Source organism: Mizuhopecten yessoensis, unplaced genomic scaffold (assembly GCF_002113885.1).
Source record: "Mizuhopecten yessoensis strain PY_sf001 unplaced genomic scaffold, ASM211388v2 scaffold8233, whole genome shotgun sequence".
NCBI classification, from domain to species: domain Eukaryota; kingdom Metazoa; phylum Mollusca; class Bivalvia; order Pectinida; family Pectinidae; genus Mizuhopecten; species Mizuhopecten yessoensis.
The window spans coordinates 107,473-126,842 of record NW_018407445.1 but is presented as its reverse complement, the minus strand read 5'-3'; the positions used below and the strand labels follow the sequence as shown (position 1 = coordinate 126,842).

At 36.0% G+C, this 19,370-nt stretch overlaps 2 protein-coding genes across 4 annotated transcripts in view; one reads left to right on the top strand and one right to left on the bottom strand.

Annotated features, from left to right (window-relative positions):
- Nucleotides 1-12,567, bottom strand: part of LOC110455515 (malate synthase-like) — a 37,515-nt gene extending 24,948 nt beyond the window's left edge. Inside the window, exons 1-4 of the mRNA XM_021505694.1 lie at nucleotides 12,486-12,567; nucleotides 11,574-11,712; nucleotides 7,152-7,274; nucleotides 6,332-6,544 (exon numbers count right to left, since the gene is read on the bottom strand). Coding sequence (XP_021361369.1) covers nucleotides 6,332-6,544; nucleotides 7,152-7,274; nucleotides 11,574-11,699 — 462 coding nt within the window. The 5' untranslated portion in view covers nucleotides 11,700-11,712; nucleotides 12,486-12,567. The remainder of the gene's footprint in view (nucleotides 1-6,331; nucleotides 6,545-7,151; nucleotides 7,275-11,573; nucleotides 11,713-12,485) is intronic.
- Nucleotides 12,568-18,821: 6,254 nt separating this feature from the next.
- LOC110455517 (E3 SUMO-protein ligase RanBP2-like) overlaps nucleotides 18,822-19,370 on the top strand; it is a 37,224-nt gene continuing 36,675 nt past the window's right edge. For all 3 annotated transcript variants that reach the window (XM_021505698.1, XM_021505697.1, XM_021505696.1), the window contains exon 1: nucleotides 18,822-18,982. In XM_021505698.1, the coding sequence (XP_021361373.1) occupies nucleotides 18,917-18,982 (66 nt within the window). In that variant the 5' untranslated portion in view covers nucleotides 18,822-18,916. The remainder of the gene's footprint in view (nucleotides 18,983-19,370) is intronic.

Sequence of the window (19,370 nt, the reverse complement as noted above, 5' to 3'; positions counted from 1 at the left end):
TTACCCTAGGCTGCAATTAGCACCCTGGGGGCACCTACAATTGGCTGAAAGGTAAGTGCTTCTTTAATACTAGGATAATGACATGTGAGCTATAATAGCAGAACTTCTGCAACGTCTCCCAAAAATGGGAAGAGGCACTACATGTAACATTAATTACTGGCTAAATAACACTACTCTACAACTTATGGATCTTTGTTGGAAAACTTCTTTGACTCATTGGACTAAAAAAGATGCCCAAGGCTATTTATTAATAGAGTGTAATCCCGGAAAGCCACAGGCTAATTGTTATTACTTCAGTCTAGAGAAAAAGTTTTTCACACATTTGACCTCTGTGACAAATAAAGTAGGTCAAGGTCATTTTATTGAACAAACTTGCTAATCCTGCATCCCAGCATGCTCTCATTTAAATAGTTTCATCTGACTTGATTCTGTACACCTCACTTATTAAAGTCAAGATAACTTTTATCTTGTGTTTTTGTGATCTATTATTGAAAAAAAATGTTAAAAGTGATTTATGAATAATACAGCACCTTCTAAACATTATAAAGAGATTTGTACAATAGCCATCTTGCTTAACTAAATCTTATTTTGTACATTTTCCCAGTGTCTGAAAGTAACTAAATTTTCCATAGACAATAGATAAGTCTACAGAGACAAGAGTACAGCGGGGCGAAACAAAATATGCCCGTCGAGTGCCATATAGTGTTATATACTTTCTTACATTGAAATAAGATCTGCATCATTCTAAGAGTGGTTAGCTGATATGATATAAAAAATGTAGGAGAAAATCTTCAGACAAAAAATCAAATACTGAAATTAACAAAAGGCAATAAATTTTGCAAAAATCATTGAATCAAAATTCTTTTAAGGGTGTCTGCACAACTTCATATCATGATTATAATGTATACCAAGTTTCAAAGAGATCGTTCGAAAAATGTAGGGGGAGATTGCCGGACAAACAAAAGTTTACGCCGGACAACGGCCGGACAACCCCATACCATAATACTACCGTCAAATTTGACAGTCGTATAAAAAGAAATTCCACGGCCCAAGAAGCCTGATTGTCATCTGTTTTTTTCATTTATTTCATTCTTATGTTTATTCCTGCTAGACATGTGGCTCACCTCACACAACTGACACTGTTGAAAGTCGCATCTAATCCTAATATCCTGGCTCTACCTCAATCCTCAAAATGTAAAAATATTTTTCAAAGTACTTGCCCCCAATTTCGTAGATCTTAGAAATCCACTTGCCTAGATGTAATTTATATTTGCCCTAAAATATGTAAAAGTCTGATATTATCAATACTGTATTTGACCTAATAAGGCCACAGAGCATGAGTAAGTGAGAAAGAAGGCGCTGGTATAAGGACTCACACAACTAAATCAGCCAATCAGCAAGTGTTTCATACGTTTGTAGTTCCTATCTGAACTAGAACACTGACAGGTCAGTAAGGGCCCCGTCTTGTGGCAATATATCCCCCATAATCATCAGGAAGCAATCTGCCCATATAGCTGAGCTTGACGTTTGACATTTGGACTTCAAAAAGAATCGCAAGGAAGCAAAATATACATTTTACATGTACTATGATGCGAGTCTTGTTTCCTTCCACCTCCATATTTGCTGGGCTAACAGAAATGTAAATACCTGTGCAATACTCATTTGTTAGCTTTGATTTGTTTTATTTCACCTTATATACCTCCTCCATCAAGAGCCAGGGTCAAAGTCAGAGATCCACTTTTGTCTTTGACCTTTGGACCCAAATGACCTTGACCATTAACCCAGTGACCCTGAACTTTGGTCAGTTGACTTATTCTTTAATTCCGACCAACTTTGCTTCTTGATATCATCACAAAATGTTCATCAGTGAAAAATACAAAACATGACCTTGACCCTTTGGACCCCGTAAACTCGACCTAAGGTCAGTTGACTCTGTGTTAAGTTCTGAACAACATTGCTTCATAATGTCATAACAAAATGTTCATCAGGGAAAAGGTACAAAATTTAACCTTGACCTTTGACCTCGACTTTTTACCTCAGTGTGTCTCTTTGTTTAATTCCGAACAACTTTGCTTCATAATGTCATAGCGAAATGTTCACCAGTAAAAAGCTACAAAATGTGACCTTGACCCCTGACCCGATGACCTTGACCTTTGGTCAGTTGACTCCTTGTTTAATTCTGATCAACATTGCTCCATAATGTCATTACAAAATGTTCATCAGTGAAAAGATGTAAAATGTGACCTTGACCTTTGAACCTAATGACCTTGACCTTTGACCTTGACTTTTTACCTCAATGTGTATTTTTGTTAACTGAACATCTTGACCAAGTTTCATGTACATCGGTCAATAAATACCAAAGTTATCAGCCAGGAACAGAATTTATGGACGGACAGACAGACAGAGTGATTACTATAGGGCATCCGTATCTCCGATACGGGGCCCTAAATATGTCTCGGCTAATTACTGGGCCACTGATTTTTAGATAAATGAAAAGTTCAGGTATTTAACTTTTGAAAAATATATACTTTTGATATATTTCCATGTCTGTGTGCGGATTTGCACAGGGGCAAAATGTCTGGGGACGTTTCTGTTTTGGGTCACCGGTTTTGCTTGTAAACTTCCGGTTGTCAACTTCTTGGCGCTGTGACACTCCAATATGCCACTAAACCTACCAAAAAAGTCATTTTGTAGCCTTTGCAAGGTATGTATTTATGAATCCAGACAGTTGTCACTGGTTTCGAACTTCAAATATTAAAGTTATTAGCTAAAATGTTTGGTAATAACATATAGTAAATGATTTAGTTGTGTGAGTCCTATAAGTATTATTTATCTAGAATATTCTGCTACAGATTCTCTACTCACAGTTACTGAAGTATGCTAGGATGTATGTGTATATTTATAGCTGGGAATCAGTGAGTGATATAACTCTGTTTTCCCGATCTCTGAGGATGCTTGCTATCAAAGATATAAAGATGGTAACTGCGATAAAGATCATACTGCTATGTACTTGACTGTAGGGAGACCCTAAATGATTTTTTACTAAGCTATAATTTGCATTACTGCTGTAACAATTCAAATTTAGGTTGACCATTGAGCTCTTGTTGGTAAATAGTATCAGCGACCTCGACTCCTCGCAGTAGACCGACACACTAAATCGATGAGTCTTACACAGAAAAGCCATATTCCGTATAAGTTACAGTTACCCTGTATTTTGTCAGTAAATTCCCCAATCTGAAATTATCTTAAAACAAGTGTCATTTATTTGCATTTATGGTGACTTTGGATTTCAACTTTTTAGTTATGGTAACATAGATAATGCATCTTAATTTTAGGAATTACTGTATCAAGTGAATTTTCATTTTAAAAATATTTCCAAAAATCCCAAAAAATACTTAAGTTAACTGGTCACGGCCCAGTTTTCCCTGCTGTTTTGTTTTTCAGAAAAAGGGTAGGGGTGCCCTTATTAGGGCATGCACCATTATTAGGTCAAATATGTAACACTGTATAGAGGGTTATTTATGCGGGGCTTAAATCTTTTGATTTTAAATGATTTTAAACCAACATCAGAAATTTAGATGGATTATATTTTCACAATCTAGACATGTCAATTAAGGAATTAAATTTTCATGGCATCTTAGCACAGAGATAGGACATTCGGCATATAAAGTGTCCAGTAAACAAATGATCAGGCTACATGACAGCAAATTGAGAAACAACAAGTAAGTGCATTTTGTTAAATATATCATCACCAAAGCTATTAGATGGGTGAGATAAACCCTATTTTCAAACATATTTACTCTTTATGTATATGAATCGTCACAACCACATGCACTCTTTTTCACGGTGATATTACAGTTACGAAGTTAATTATCGCGGCTCATATTTACACTCGTTATTTTATTCAGCGGATTATATTTTCACGATCACGTTAATGACCCGCAAAATCATGCGAAATATCCTGCCTGTACGGTATCATGTCAATTAATTTATAAGTGTTGTTATTCCTCAGTTACTGGCTGATTATTATCTTTCAATTGCAGTGTTGACCAGAAAAATTCCTGAATTCCGGATCCGGATTAGCCCATTTCCAGTTACTAGTCATGGCATACTATTGTAACTTCCTACTTGAAAAACAGAAACATTTTTACAGACAATACAATGCCATTCATGTGTTAGTGTACATTCAACCATTCAATAAGCAAGCAAGTCCTTTGCAATTTCGGCTATTTCAATTTTTAAAATTTTTAATTAGTCTGAAAAATCGTCTGAATAGGTTGAAAGCCTGCTCGGATTCTACCGCAAATTTTACAACAAAACAAAGAATAAAGGTTTTTTTCATGATCTTAATGTTTGTTTCATTATTTTCCACACTTGACAACGTTTTGTACTTGTTGGAGATGGTTGTCCAGTGGATATTTACGCCCCCGTTATCTGGCTGAGCAATCCCACAGTACAATGAATCAAGGCCTTATGCTACAAAAGATGTGCCGTGCTGTTGAATTAAACTGCCTTGTGAAAATGCTTGCATTTTTCGGTACTCTGGTCGGCAGTTTGAAACAAATCTATGCTGTGTAGTGTTCTCGGCACTTACACATTGGTTTCATACTATTTATTTGAGGAAAGATAACAGGAACACAGTTGTTTTCACCTAAAAATGTATTAGTCTGAAAAATGCATGTCATGACTATAAAATTGGAGCAAACATAATTGAACTTTAGATATACCAACAAGATTTGTGGACCACCATTACTTTGGAACTCTGTTTTCCTTTATTCTTAACGGTTCCTTCAAATGTCCCCGTCAACATATATCCAAAAAAAAGGATAGTGTAAAATATTTGCTGGACAAATAGTAGTTCAATTGAAGGCAGGGAACAAGTAAAACAAGGGTCCTCTCATTTGTAAGCTGTTTCTAGGTTGCATATCAAATTAATTACCACAATGCATGATGTGTTATTTAAACAATAACTGGTTGCAGTTTTATGGTAGATTTGCCAGAGGCCACTTGTAATTATATCAACAATAATTACATCCAGACAACCAGGTATTTTTTATATTTACATATTTTTCTTTTTTAAGACATATATTCCTACAAAAACCATTTGCCCTGCCTCAAAATACATTTCAGGTGGCCATTTTGTTTGTTTACATATTCCTACACCTGAAACAGGCAGTTGTAATTATAGTCGAGCAGTTGTAATTATAGCCTATATAATTACACTTGCCCTCTGACACTGTTGTAATGGGACGGCGCGGGGGCAAATGTAAATATATATACCAGTATACATGTACATATACTATGGATATTACATGTATATAAACATTTACTACCAGGTACATACTACATTCCTTTTTGTTCTATATAAGCAATTAGTCAGGTCTAACATTCCATCACTTACTGTTACACTACCCTTATTCAATATTGTATCCATTTCTTGGCCTCTAGCCGTATGTTATTCAAGGGAAATAACTCAGTATAATCGTCATTATAGCCTAGATCACTGTTAACATCGCCAAGTCTTACGGGCAGGCATGATCTGAACACTGAACATTTTAGGTAATCCAGCTTAAAACACTAAAATGGCTTAGGAGTAAAGGTTTTAACAAACACATCTTGTCTGACCTTGAGAGGAAGTCAAGGTCATTTCTATAAACAAACTTCATAGATCTTCGTCCCTGTATGCTACCAGCCAAACATCACTGTGCTAGGCTTCTTGGCTATTCAGAAGAAGTTCTTAAAATTTAAACATGATTGGCTGCAGTAAACTTGAAAGTGAATCAAGGTAAATCTTTTAAGAAAACTAAATAACCATGAATATCCCTCAGGACTATAGGCCTTTTAGTATTTGAAATAACAATGTTAAAGCTTCAATTAATTGGCCCACATGACCTTGAAAGTGGGTCAATGTCATTCATTTTAGTCGACTTGATAGTGGTTCATCCCAGCATGCTACCTGTCATAAATCATTACTCTAGGCCTCTTGGTTATTGAGAAGAAGCTTTTAGATTTTTCCCTGTAACCTAGAAAGTGAATCAAGGTAAATATCTTTTGAGAAAAACTAAATAACAATCAACCCCACTATCCCTCAGGACTATAGGCCTTTTGGTTATTTAAAAGAAGAAATTTTAAAGCTTTTAATTTATTGGCCCATGTGACCTTGAAAAATGCAAAATTGAACCCCTTTGCCCAAAGATGTTTTGGACTAAATTTGGTGAATATCCCTCATTGGGCCCCTTCTCTCTGCCCCCATGAGGGCCACACTGTCCATTTATACAAATTTGAGGTATAAACACCATGGTTTTAGTCACAGATTTCATACAAACTCTACCTGTATTCCCTGAGCAGTAGATTTCAAAGCAGCTTCAAAATGTTCAATGTTGCTAGGTGACACATCCCCTAGGTCGACGTGGCGACATCTGAGTCTCTCTGGGATGGGAGCTACAGACCAATCACCCTGACGAACTCTGTCATCTACAGGAAAATTGGGTAACTTCCCAGAGGTGTCAAGGTCCAACTTCTTCAACCGACGATTAATCAGCATCTTTAAAAACAAAATTATGAACAAATTTTACAGTATATTTTTTTTCAATGCAGATATTAGATATCAGAAAATCAATTGATATCTTACAAGAGGCCCAGAGGGCCTGTATCACTCACCTGGATATTTAAGCACTCGTACCAAAATATTCTCATTAAATACTATACTGCAAATATTTCTAAATATTGGATCAGTCTCGAAGCAGCACCCTTTGGCCCCAACCCTTTGCCCCATGGTGACCACAACCAATATTGAGCCCCTCCCCTCTGCCCCCCATGAGATGCCACACCATCCATTAATATGAAATTGAATTCCCTTTGCCTGAGGTTGCTCTACACCAAATTTTGTTTCAAATCATCTAAACATTTATCCCCATGTTCTCGTTAATGTGCCAAGCCCCTCTGCCCCCAGGGGAGCCACACTCTCCCTTTATATGAAAGTGAATTCCCTTTGCCCAAGGATGTTCTAGACAAAATGTGGTTGAAATCCCCCATTCATACAGAAGAAGAAGGATTTAAAAAAAAAGCCCTATGTTCTTCCTAATTGCACTGCTTGTAATATATATTTGTACAGTTTCATACTGTTTTCCCTTCTGTAATTCAAATATTACCTGGTCAACTGCATCCTCAAATTGCCGTACCAAATCGTCTAGAAATTTGACGGCCTCTAATGTCAGAAGAGTTTTGAAAGCAGTTTTAAGTTGAGCCGGAGGATCACTGATTTCCACACCAAGCTGGAACGAAGATTGATAATATTATTGAGAGAGACACTGTCACACACAGAACAACCCCACAAGCCAGTCTATCAATACAGCTAACAGGTGACAATTTGGGGACATGAATAACAGATGACTTTGAAACGCCCATCAAGGAACTCTTAAATTACTAGAGATTTGTTTTTGTGAACAAAATTATGTCTCCCATTTAATGGTTTAAAAGTTTCGACCCCGACAAGAACTCCTGAAAACTTTGCACTTATTTGACCTTTGACCTCAATGGAAACCATTACAGAAGTCCTCAAAACTGACCCCATAGTCGCAAATGATGCTTGGATATAGTTTACAACGCCTCATATGCTTGCATACTTAGTTAAAGCAGTGAGGGACCGTTGGCATCACCTTGGCATACACCTTTAAATGTTTTAACATTTAATGTTGACGTTGATTATAAGGCAACAGCGATCTAATAACACTGTATTGCACATCATCTGAAGGTGATGCAGTTATACTGCAAATTTCAGCAAGATATCTTAAACAGTTGAAAAGTTTAAGACAAGACAAATCCCGGACAACTCACAAATGACAGGTGACATCAGATAACTCACAAATGACAGGTGACATCAGATAACTTACAAATGACAGGTGACATCAGATAACTCACAAATGACAGGCGACATCAGAGAACTCACAACTGACAGGTGACATCAGAGAACTCACAAATGACAGGTGACATCAGAGAACTCACACATGACAGGTGACATCAGAGAACTCACAAATGACAGGTGACATCAGAGAACTCATGCATGACGGGTGACATTAGAGAACTCACAAATGACAGGTGACATTAGAGAACTCACAAATGGCAGGTGACATCAGAGAACTCACAAATGACAGGTGACATCAGAGAACTCACAAATGACAGGTGACATCAGAGAACTCACAAATGACAGGTGACATCAGAGAACTCACAAATGACAGGTGACATCAGAGAACTCACAAATGACAGGTGACATCAGAGAACTCACAAATGACAGGTGACATCAGAGAACTCACAAATGACAGGTGACATCAGAGAACTCACAAATGACAGGTGACATCAGAGAACTCACAAATGACAGGTGACATCAGAGAACTCACAAATGACAGGTGACATCAGAGAACTCACAAATGACAGGTGACATCAGAGAACTCACAAATGACAGGTGACATCAGAGAACTCACAAATGACAGGTGACATCAGAGAACTCACAAATGACAGGTGACATCAGAGAACTCACAAATGACAGGTGACATCAGAGAACTCACAAATGACAGGTGACATCAGAGAACTCACAAATGACAGGTGACATCAGAGAACTCACAAATGACAGGTGACATCAGAGAACTCACAAATGACAGGTGACATCAGAGAACTCACAAATGACAGGTGACATCAGAGAACTCACAAATGACAGGTGACATCAGAGAACTCACAAATGACAGGTGACATCAGAGAACTCACAAATGACAGGTGACATCAGAGAACTCACAAATGACAGGTGACATCAGAGAACTCACAAATGACAGGTGACATCAGAGAACTCACAAATGACAGGTGACATCAGAGAACTCACAAATGACAGGTGACATCAGAGAACTCACAAATGACAGGTGACATCAGAGAACTCACAAATGACAGGTGACATCAGAGAACTCACAAATGACAGGTGACATCAGAGAACTCACAAATGACAGGTGACATCAGAGAACTCACAAATGACAGGTGACATCAGAGAACTCACAAATGACAGGTGACATCAGAGAACTCACAAATGACAGGTGACATCAGAGAACTCACAAATGACAGGTGACATCAGAGAACTCACAAATGACAGGTGACATCAGAGAACTCACAAATGACAGGTGACATCAGAGAACTCACAAATGACAGGTGACATCAGAGAACTCACAAATGACAGGTGACATCAGAGAACTCACAAATGACAGGTGACATCAGAGAACTCACAAATGACAGGTGACATCAGAGAACTCACAAATGACAGGTGACATCAGAGAACTCACAAATGACAGGTGACATCAGAGAACTCACAAATGACAGGTGACATCAGAGAACTCACAAATGACAGGTGACATCAGAGAACTCACAAATGACAGGTGACATCAGAGAACTCACAAATGACAGGTGACATCAGAGAACTCACAAATGACAGGTGACATCAGAGAACTCACAAATGACAGGTGACATCAGAGAACTCACAAATGACAGGTGACATCAGAGAACTCACAAATGACAGGTGACATCAGAGAACTCACAAATGACAGGTGACATCAGAGAACTCACAAATGACAGGTGACATCAGAGAACTCACAAATGACAGGTGACATCAGAGAACTCACAAATGACAGGTGACATCAGAGAACTCACAAATGACAGGTGACATCAGAGAACTCACAAATGACAGGTGACATCAGAGAACTCACAAATGACAGGTGACATCAGAGAACTCACAAATGACAGGTGACATCAGAGAACTCACAAATGACAGGTGACATCAGAGAACTCACAAATGACAGGTGACATCAGAGAACTCACAAATGACAGGTGACATCAGAGAACTCACAAATGACAGGTGACATCAGAGAACTCACAAATGACAGGTGACATCAGAGAACTCACAAATGACAGGTGACATCAGAGAACTCACAAATGACAGGTGACATCAGAGAACTCACAAATGACAGGTGACATCAGAGAACTCACAAATGACAGGTGACATCAGAGAACTCACAAATGACAGGTGACATCAGAGAACTCACAAATGACAGGTGACATCAGAGAACTCACAAATGACAGGTGACATCAGAGAACTCACAAATGACAGGTGACATCAGAGAACTCACAAATGACAGGTGACATCAGAGAACTCACAAATGACAGGTGACATCAGAGAACTCACAAATGACAGGTGACATCAGAGAACTCACAAATGACAGGTGACATCAGAGAACTCACAAATGACAGGTGACATCAGAGAACTCACAAATGACAGGTGACATCAGAGAACTCACAAATGACAGGTGACATCAGAGAACTCACAAATGACAGGTGACATCAGAGAACTCACAAATGACAGGTGACATCAGAGAACTCACAAATGACAGGTGACATCAGAGAACTCACAAATGACAGGTGACATCAGAGAACTCACAAATGACAGGTGACATCAGAGAACTCACAAATGACAGGTGACATCAGAGAACTCACAAATGACAGGTGACATCAGAGAACTCACAAATGACAGGTGACATCAGAGAACTCACAAATGACAGGTGACATCAGAGAACTCACAAATGACAGGTGACATCAGAGAAATCACAAATGACAGGTGACATTAGAGAACTCACAAATGACAGGTGACATCAGAGAACTCACAAATGACAGGTGACATCAGAGAACTCAAATCACAGATATCATCAATGAACTCATACAATGATGTACTTAATAACTTCACAAGTGACATAAGGTAACTCGAAAATCACATGTAACATTGGGGGAACTAACAGATTACTGATGACTATAAGAACCTCACAAACCACTGATGACATGACATTAGGTCATGTCTTAAATCATAGCTTTCATAAATCGCAGGAAACATGCGGAAATAAATAAATCATATGTAATTTCTTGAAAATTACAAATAACATACAAAATTTGGCACTGACCAATCACATATGAATTCATAAATCACAATTGTAACATCAGGAAACTCACAAATCAAAAATTGAATCAAAAACCATTGGTGACACTAGGGAACTCATAAATAACAGATGACATTTGGAAGCTCACATTTTGTGTTACCATGGTTTTTAACCATGTACCGACTTTAAATAAAACTTACTCAACTTGACTTAACTTGACTTCACTTGTAAGCAATGACAAGGAATCTGAAGTCACAACTTGTGACAAGTGACATTAAAAATGAAACTTACTAATCACAGGTGACATCAGACATCAGAACACTCCTCAATTACAAAATCACAGGTGATATGGGAAAAATGGGAAAATACACTGACCAGTCTAAGATGACAACAGTAATCTCACAAAACACAAGTAATATTAGAGAACTTGCATGTCACAGGTGATATTAGGGAACTGTGTTGAACTTAAATAATGCAATAAGATATTTTGAACTTTAGAACTTTCCTTAGTGCACATACTGGAATTTAAGCAAAATACCTGTATTTGTATAATAGCAGTTAATAAAATCAGCTTGTTACAAATATGTCTAAATGAAGTGACCTAAGCACCATTACCTGTTCGACAGACCGCCTCCACACTTCATCAGGGATCTGAAAAGGTGCAACACATTCTTGTTGTTGGGGTTTAGCCTTGGTTTTGTTCCTCACCAGGTGTCCCCTGAGGACATGTAACCTCTCCATTGTGTGAGATTGCCTAGACAAGGTAAGTCCACATTGTTTATAAGTGTGTTCACATATTTACATACTTAGGTGACAAAAGTCTGTTTAGCTTTACCATTTTTTACCCCAGGTTAACTTTTGAAATTCTGTCACATACTTCAGAAAATTTGAACAATAGAGTGAGTTGAAAAAAAAAGAGAAAATATATTTCTATGAAACACCATTAATTGTTATTATTTCTTTATCCTCCTCTGCATCCATAAAAACATAGTACATTGTACAGCAGAAAATCCTCTGGTTCTGTGGTAGTTGATAAAAATAATGTCATATTGATGCTCAATTTATTCACCAACATTTAAACTCCCCCGACGCATTAATTGAATCGAAAGCTAAAGACTGGTTAGCTTAATGAAATCAATTCTAAAATATCCATAACGTTGATCTTAACTAGGAAAGACATTGCAGACAAGTACTTGTACATTTCAAAGTGTAAGTATTTTTTAACTTATTTAATGTATTCAAATAATCATTTTAAAAAGCAAGTATCTTAAGTATCCTGTAAGATTTGAATGGACATAAATTCATAATGTTGCTTGTCACTGTGCCTAATTAGGCTAACAAAGCTTAGAACAGACATGACCCATATTACTGTCTAATACGCGAAATATGTGTATAATGAAGCAGGACATGGCGGGATAAGCACATGCAGGATGAGCACATTGATTTATATCTCTTTTGCGACATACCGCCTTTAGATCGTATGCATTTATCAAATAGCTAAATCAAATCAAAACGAACAACTCTTACCGGAACGTTCCCGCAAACTACTCTTCCGATCGGATAGCCTCGGAAACTATAGGAAATATAAGCTGTTCCGGGTAAAATGATACGGGTGCGTTCGATTCGTGTCTCTTTATTTTAAGGTATACCAATCTAATTAATGAGAGATCTGATTTTAATTAGATTGAATGTATACCTGCTTCCCCTCGGGCCCAAAGAATAAACTCTTTAAAATTAACTTTCTATATTTGTGTTTGTCAACCTCACTCTTTACAAACTATAAATCAAAAACTCTCCTGTTGTGTGCTGTTGACACACACAGCCTCCCAGTACACACAGTATTCCAATGGAAATAATGTTTTTACCAGTTCCCTGTTATTTGAGGGTTACTGAAACCTAGAGGACAGTTCTGTTATAAAATGTTGTCTATACGTTCTCTGTAATCAGAATCAAGTCTCTTCCTTCCATTACAACACTTGATTAACATAAATTGTTAAGTAGAACTTACTACATAAGATGTGTACCTGCTTATTTGAACAGTGGAATTATTAAAAAAAACACGCACACACACACAACTACCACAGAACCCTACGACAATTTCAAGAAAGAATATTAAGGTCCCTAGAGTTTGCATACCCTTTACTCAGGAAACGTAATGAAAGCCGTAAAATTTACCCCATGAATCACGTGAAAATGTCGTGACGAGACATCATTTGACAATCTGTACGATTTTCCCTTTAACATAATTTCGTGAAAACAACATGACCTGCATATTGTTGAAACGTCAAACTCGGACATCATTATATTAAAAGTAACAACAATTGGTTGGTTGTATATGGTTAACGTCCTTTATCAACAGCCAATGTCATTTAAGGACGTGCCCCCATATGTGTGTTGTATATGCGTGCATGTGTGTATGTGTACTGGAGACGGGGTATGTTGGTGTATTTGCCTCCTTGTGATAGCGCGGATCTGATGCCGACTATAGTGTTATCTCACTAAAATACCATGCTGAAGGCACCAAACACAGCACTGATTCCGTCCGGTCACATTATACTGACAATGGGTGAACCAGTTGTTGTCATTACCCCAAATGCTGAACGTTAAACAGGGATTAGCAACTACCGGCCTGGGGACATGATCCATTGCCTTCCTCACTTGGACGAGCGCACTACACTAATGCATAAAAGTGAGGTATTGCCAAGCAATTAAGGCGATAGGAAATAAAGATACAGTAGTTGGAAGTAGAGAGAAATATGAAGACCCCATGTATTGCAATGGATGCAGCGGATTTATTTTGGTCACTTCTGTGCCCCCAACTAGAGGGCATAAAAGCAAAACCCCAATTCTACATGGGGGGATTTCCACATTGGTCGCCTCTTACGATACATGCAGTTGGTAACAGCACGTGTATTCTTTTCTCTACCCCGACCTGCAGAACGGGTAACAACTATGTAATATAGTTACATATTTGTATTTTCATCGGAAGATCATCAGAAAAAAATGTATTCATAGCGCTACGTGTGTCTCGTCCCTCCTTGCATAATTGAAGAACCAAACATTGAGTTGGAGGTAGGCGGTTACAGGAATGTCGCTTGCACTGTCTGACTGTATAGAAATTACAGTATCACAAATCACCAATCATGTATAAATTTACGTATTGAACGGGTTTGAAGAAGGTATGTCGGTATGTAACAGTTACCGATATGTGGTCATACTGGCTCGATTTTTTAAACTCCAATTCAAACCCATAAATAATACACCCCTATTGCGGTAACATCTGTGACTTTAGTATCTGCGTTACCTTGAAGCTCGTAATTTTGTGTATTTCGCCTTTTAACATTTCACGTTCGTACGTATCGAGTGGAATATCGTATAAATATGTGAAAGCAAGAAATCATAGTCAAGTCAAGTCAAGTCAATTTTGTTTATTATAGTGTCATATATCACAATAACATCTTACAAGTAAATAGTTATACAGTATAAAAACATGTAGTTACATAACAGGGATCAATCATATTAATGTACAAATATATAGACCATATCATAATTTTGTTAAGAACAGCTATTATACATAATAAATTAATAAATCAAAACAAACTATCACATGTGCCAATCCAGAGAGCAGGTGATTAGGACAGCCCCTACCTAACAAACTCCTGGATTTTGTACTTACATATTATATAGTATAATAGTTAAAATGTTTCTTTTACATTTACTGCCTTAACACATGATGTCTTTAAAAAAACCAATAACAATGGTGATAAATAAAATGAATAATTTCCTAGTTCTACATTGTAGTGAAATTTAGGTTTCAAGGGTTGGGGAGCCCCCTACCAGCGAGGTCTGCTAAATTCACACTAGCTAGTAGCTAATTATAATTTAAACGGAAGATTATTTTCATAAAAAATGTTTCTGATTGACACTTGGTATCATATTTAACAAATGCATAAAATAGAAAATGTAATTGTATATGATATTCAGCCTAAAATGGCTTACAAGACACTGTTTAAAATTATAATTAATCACATAGACTGCTACGTCTTCTGTATATATTATATAAGTGGTTTGCAAGTGGAATTTGTAATTCCTCGGAAGACATTATAAAATTAAATTTGTCAGTGTTATTAAGACTTGCAAAATCATTTCTTATATTATTTGCTACATTAAATAAGGATGATCTTATGTCATTATATACACTACATTCAATTAAAAAAGTGAAATTCATCCTCTATACAGTTATTTACATTTGTACATATCTTACAGAAGCGTTCCTCTAGCGGAATCACAGGTTTGGCGTATCTTATGGCAAGCCAAGTTGTCATTTATTCATGGAGCAATGTTGATCCAGTACTTAACCAAATTATATAAGATATCTCATAAAGTATATAAGATATCTTATAAATTATATAAGATATCTTATAAATTATATAAGATATCTTATATGTTTATAAGATATCTTATAAACATATAAGATATCTTATAAACATATAAGATATCTTATAAACATATAAGATATCTTATTTTAAGTTTATAAGATATCTTATATATTTTATAAGATATCTTATATACTTTATAAGATATCTTATATACTTTATAAGATATCTTGTAAAAGATATTAGATATCTTATAAAAGATATAAGATATCTCATAAAATTTTCTTTATAAGATATCTTATATCTTTTATAAGATATCTTATATAATATATAAGATATCTTATATAATTTGGTTAAGTACTGGATCAACATTGCTCCATGCATAAATGACAACTTGGCTTGCCATAGTATCTGCCAGTTTCCACTGCTAGAGGTAGAGAGCCACATCTAAAATTAAAAAGTACTCTTCGTTTGCTCTTTTGTCTAACAAGCTTGACATATGAATCCGGTATTACATTTGATTTAAAAGTTCTGTAAGTTCTCAACTTGTTACCATTTATATTACCACTATCATTCCATATAGACTCGTACCATTCATTAGCATCTGAAATGATTAGTTTTTCTTTCACTCACGTCTAATCTTGTGTTTAACAGAAAACGTTGAGTTTACAATTTCATTCAAATTTTTGTCATCAATCATTTTCAAAATTCTAGAATCCCAATCATATATTCGTTATAAGAGATCTTACGGATGAGATTTGGTGAGATATGATGTTTTGATGTATACCGAGACGTGTAAACATACGAAGCATGTAGTCAGTCAACTTTTGTTTTGAGAAGTAACCAAATAGTACGACCATACATACGTTCCGGACCTAAAACCAAGTTTGTATTTTGCGGAAACTGTTTTGTAAACCAAACAGCTAAGCATTCAGTGTTTACTGTATAAGCCAAATGACACCGTGATGAACCCTAACACGACCTTAATCGGCTCTGCTGTAAAAATGTTAGATTGTTTTAACCACCTATCTAAACAACACAATGTCAGTTAACATTAATTGAGTATATCGTTAGGCTTTCAAATCAAGACGTCGCCATTGGTAAATATATTTATACATGATTGGTGATCTAAATAAAAGTAGTCGTAAATAGTTGTGACATTATAATTTATGCATGTATAGTCAGTGCAAACGACATTCCTGTAATAGCCTATACCTTCATCTCAATGTTTGGTTCATCAATTCTGCAAGGCTGGAACAGAAACGTCAAAATTACCATGCCTTCATACCGGTACGGGTTTCATGGAATATGTATGTAACCGATTTGCATTCATACCAGCATGAACATTGAAAAATGCTGTTGAATACGTATATTTACATTCTAAATTTTATAGTCATTATTGATCTAAATAAATAGCTATTCCCTTATATATTTTCGATATTGAATTGTCTGTGTCGTAAAAAGACTCTCTTAACGGTAAGTTGTTATCACGTTCAAACATAAATGTATGACCTTCATAGATTACGTACCACAAGTTACGTCAATGCAAGCGAGATTCGTGAACAGCCTAACCCTAACAAAATATTTGCTTCTAGCGATTGTCTCACGTTATTGGAAGAGGGAGGAAAAGCTTCAAAATGACTTTGATCAAATGGCGTTGATAGCCCTATGAACGCATTTTCTTCTGGTTATGCATATAGAGGAAGCTGAAGTGGAAATGTAAATATATGTACAAAGTTATCACCATTTTGTCCTTTTCTTTTTTCTATTTTTAATGTCAGCCGTCTATAACGGACGTATTTTGGCACGGCGTTATCTGGTTGGCTGGGTGTCAAAATGTTTTGTCCGAACCCTTATTATTTATTAATTCCTTGCCATGTATCATATGTTCCCCAAACTTGCGATACTAATGCATCTTTGGAAGGCAGATTTCATGTACTGAGATAGAGTCTAGAGTCTTACTGTTCACAGAATTATGGCCATTTAATTTGTCTTTCTGAAACCAAAGTTTGTCCGGAATAAAACTTTCTTACTATTTCACGTGCACTTACCAACATTGCTACATATCGGCAAGCCGTATTTTTGCGTTCTGAAATATGGCTGAGTGTCCCAATGTTAATGGCTCTTTGCTCATTTTTATACCACAGTTTCCTTGGTTTTTCATCTGCATTAACTGGGCTATAGTTATATCATGTCTAACTATAGTATGTACGCAATTTTCAAATATGTACCTAGCTGTTATTAAATGTGCATGTATTGTAAAATAAAAAATAAAATAAAAAAATGCTACACATGTTAGATAAGCGAATCAATACAATCTAAAATAACCGCACAATAGGTGAAGTTAATATATGAGACTGAATAACAGATTTAGATCAATCTAATTCCGTAATAAAATCTACATCAATTGAAGCTATGAAACTTATTATAACTGGATTCTGTAAGCGGTGAAATATATCGTATCAACTGGTTTAAAATAATCGGCACACTCCGTACGAATATAAAAATAATTTTATATTATCTTAAACAAGCTAGATCCATTATTGACATGGTGGTTTCAAAAATGCATAAAATCATTATTCCAAAACCCCATCTGCAAATATCTTAATTTCAGTTAGATTAGTGTACTCTCCAAGAAAACTAAACATGTACTTCCTTATATATATACATTTGTATGCACTCTATAGTGTCTTATATCAGTTAAGAAACCCGTCCTAAGAAACCGGACAAGTGATTCAGTTTAATCTTGATAAATATATCGATCATCTCCTTACTGGCCCTGTTTGTAGTTTTTCTACATTGACGATTCAAAACATGTTTCTAATATTTGTTCTAAGTACTCTGTTTTCAGAAATTGAATAAATGATAATCGAGTCTTTATTGGTATAAAATTAAAATATATTGGTTTCTGGTGATAAAGAACTGTCAGTTGAAGTCCATTTCCTCATATTGTTAAAAGTGTGGGAAGTATATTATATTCACAACTTTCCAAAATGAATAAATATTTTAACAATTAAGCGATAGCATTATATACTTATACTTAATCATGAAGATTAATGTAAAGTAAATCATCATATGATGTAAAAGAACCTTTAAATGGCTTATATGTAACCTTTATCCTATCGTTTCAGGTAATAAGATTACTTTAATTTCTTTATTGTTTTGTTTTTCTTATCCCTCCCCCCTCCCCCCTTAGAAGTTTCCGGGGAAAATAACCGCTATATGACTTAAATTTAGTTTCAACTTGACAGGTGCGTTCGATATACAAATTGTCCAATGTGCTATTTTTTCTTGTGCAATATGTACTTTATATTTATATTATAAATAAATGTATAATTATTTCTCGTAGTCAAAATTGTTTCGTTGATTGGTATTCATTTTTCTTTGGATTATTTAGAAGATTTAGGATATATCATTTTGAGAGACAGAAAATATGATTGGCTGTTTTCGAAAGCAATGTTAGAAACGTTCTGATTGGTTAGATGGTACCGGCATGTTAAAAATACGAACCTGGAAAAAGGCCATCAAACAAAATCAGACTGTATTTTAATAATTAGGCCTGCTTACCGACACTACAGAAACATGTCGACAACACGAAGGAGTAAGAAAGACATAGACAGATTCATTAGTCAATTTCCAGATGATCAGGTAAACTTTTGAACTGCTTTACTGTATCTCGAAATCTGATTTCTAGTTTCTATTTTTAGAAATTCATATTGCGCCATCGGGGAATGCAAGTAGGAATTGGTAAAGTGATGTATGATCATATAGATCATCTTAATAAATGTTTTTATTCTTATTGGTGGCTATAATTCATGCAATGCTGTTTTATTCTTATTTAATGACTTCCTCACCCTCAGTCCACTTCATCAGTACAAAGTCCCGTACTAAGTAAAACTTCAAGACTAAGAGTTCAAGAGTTGGCACACTGATCACATCACTGTTTAATTCTTACTTGTTGGCAGAGTAAATGGGGTACATGCGTAAAATGGTTTGGTAGAATATGTTGGGTGAGGGTTGGAGAAGAGAAAACGTG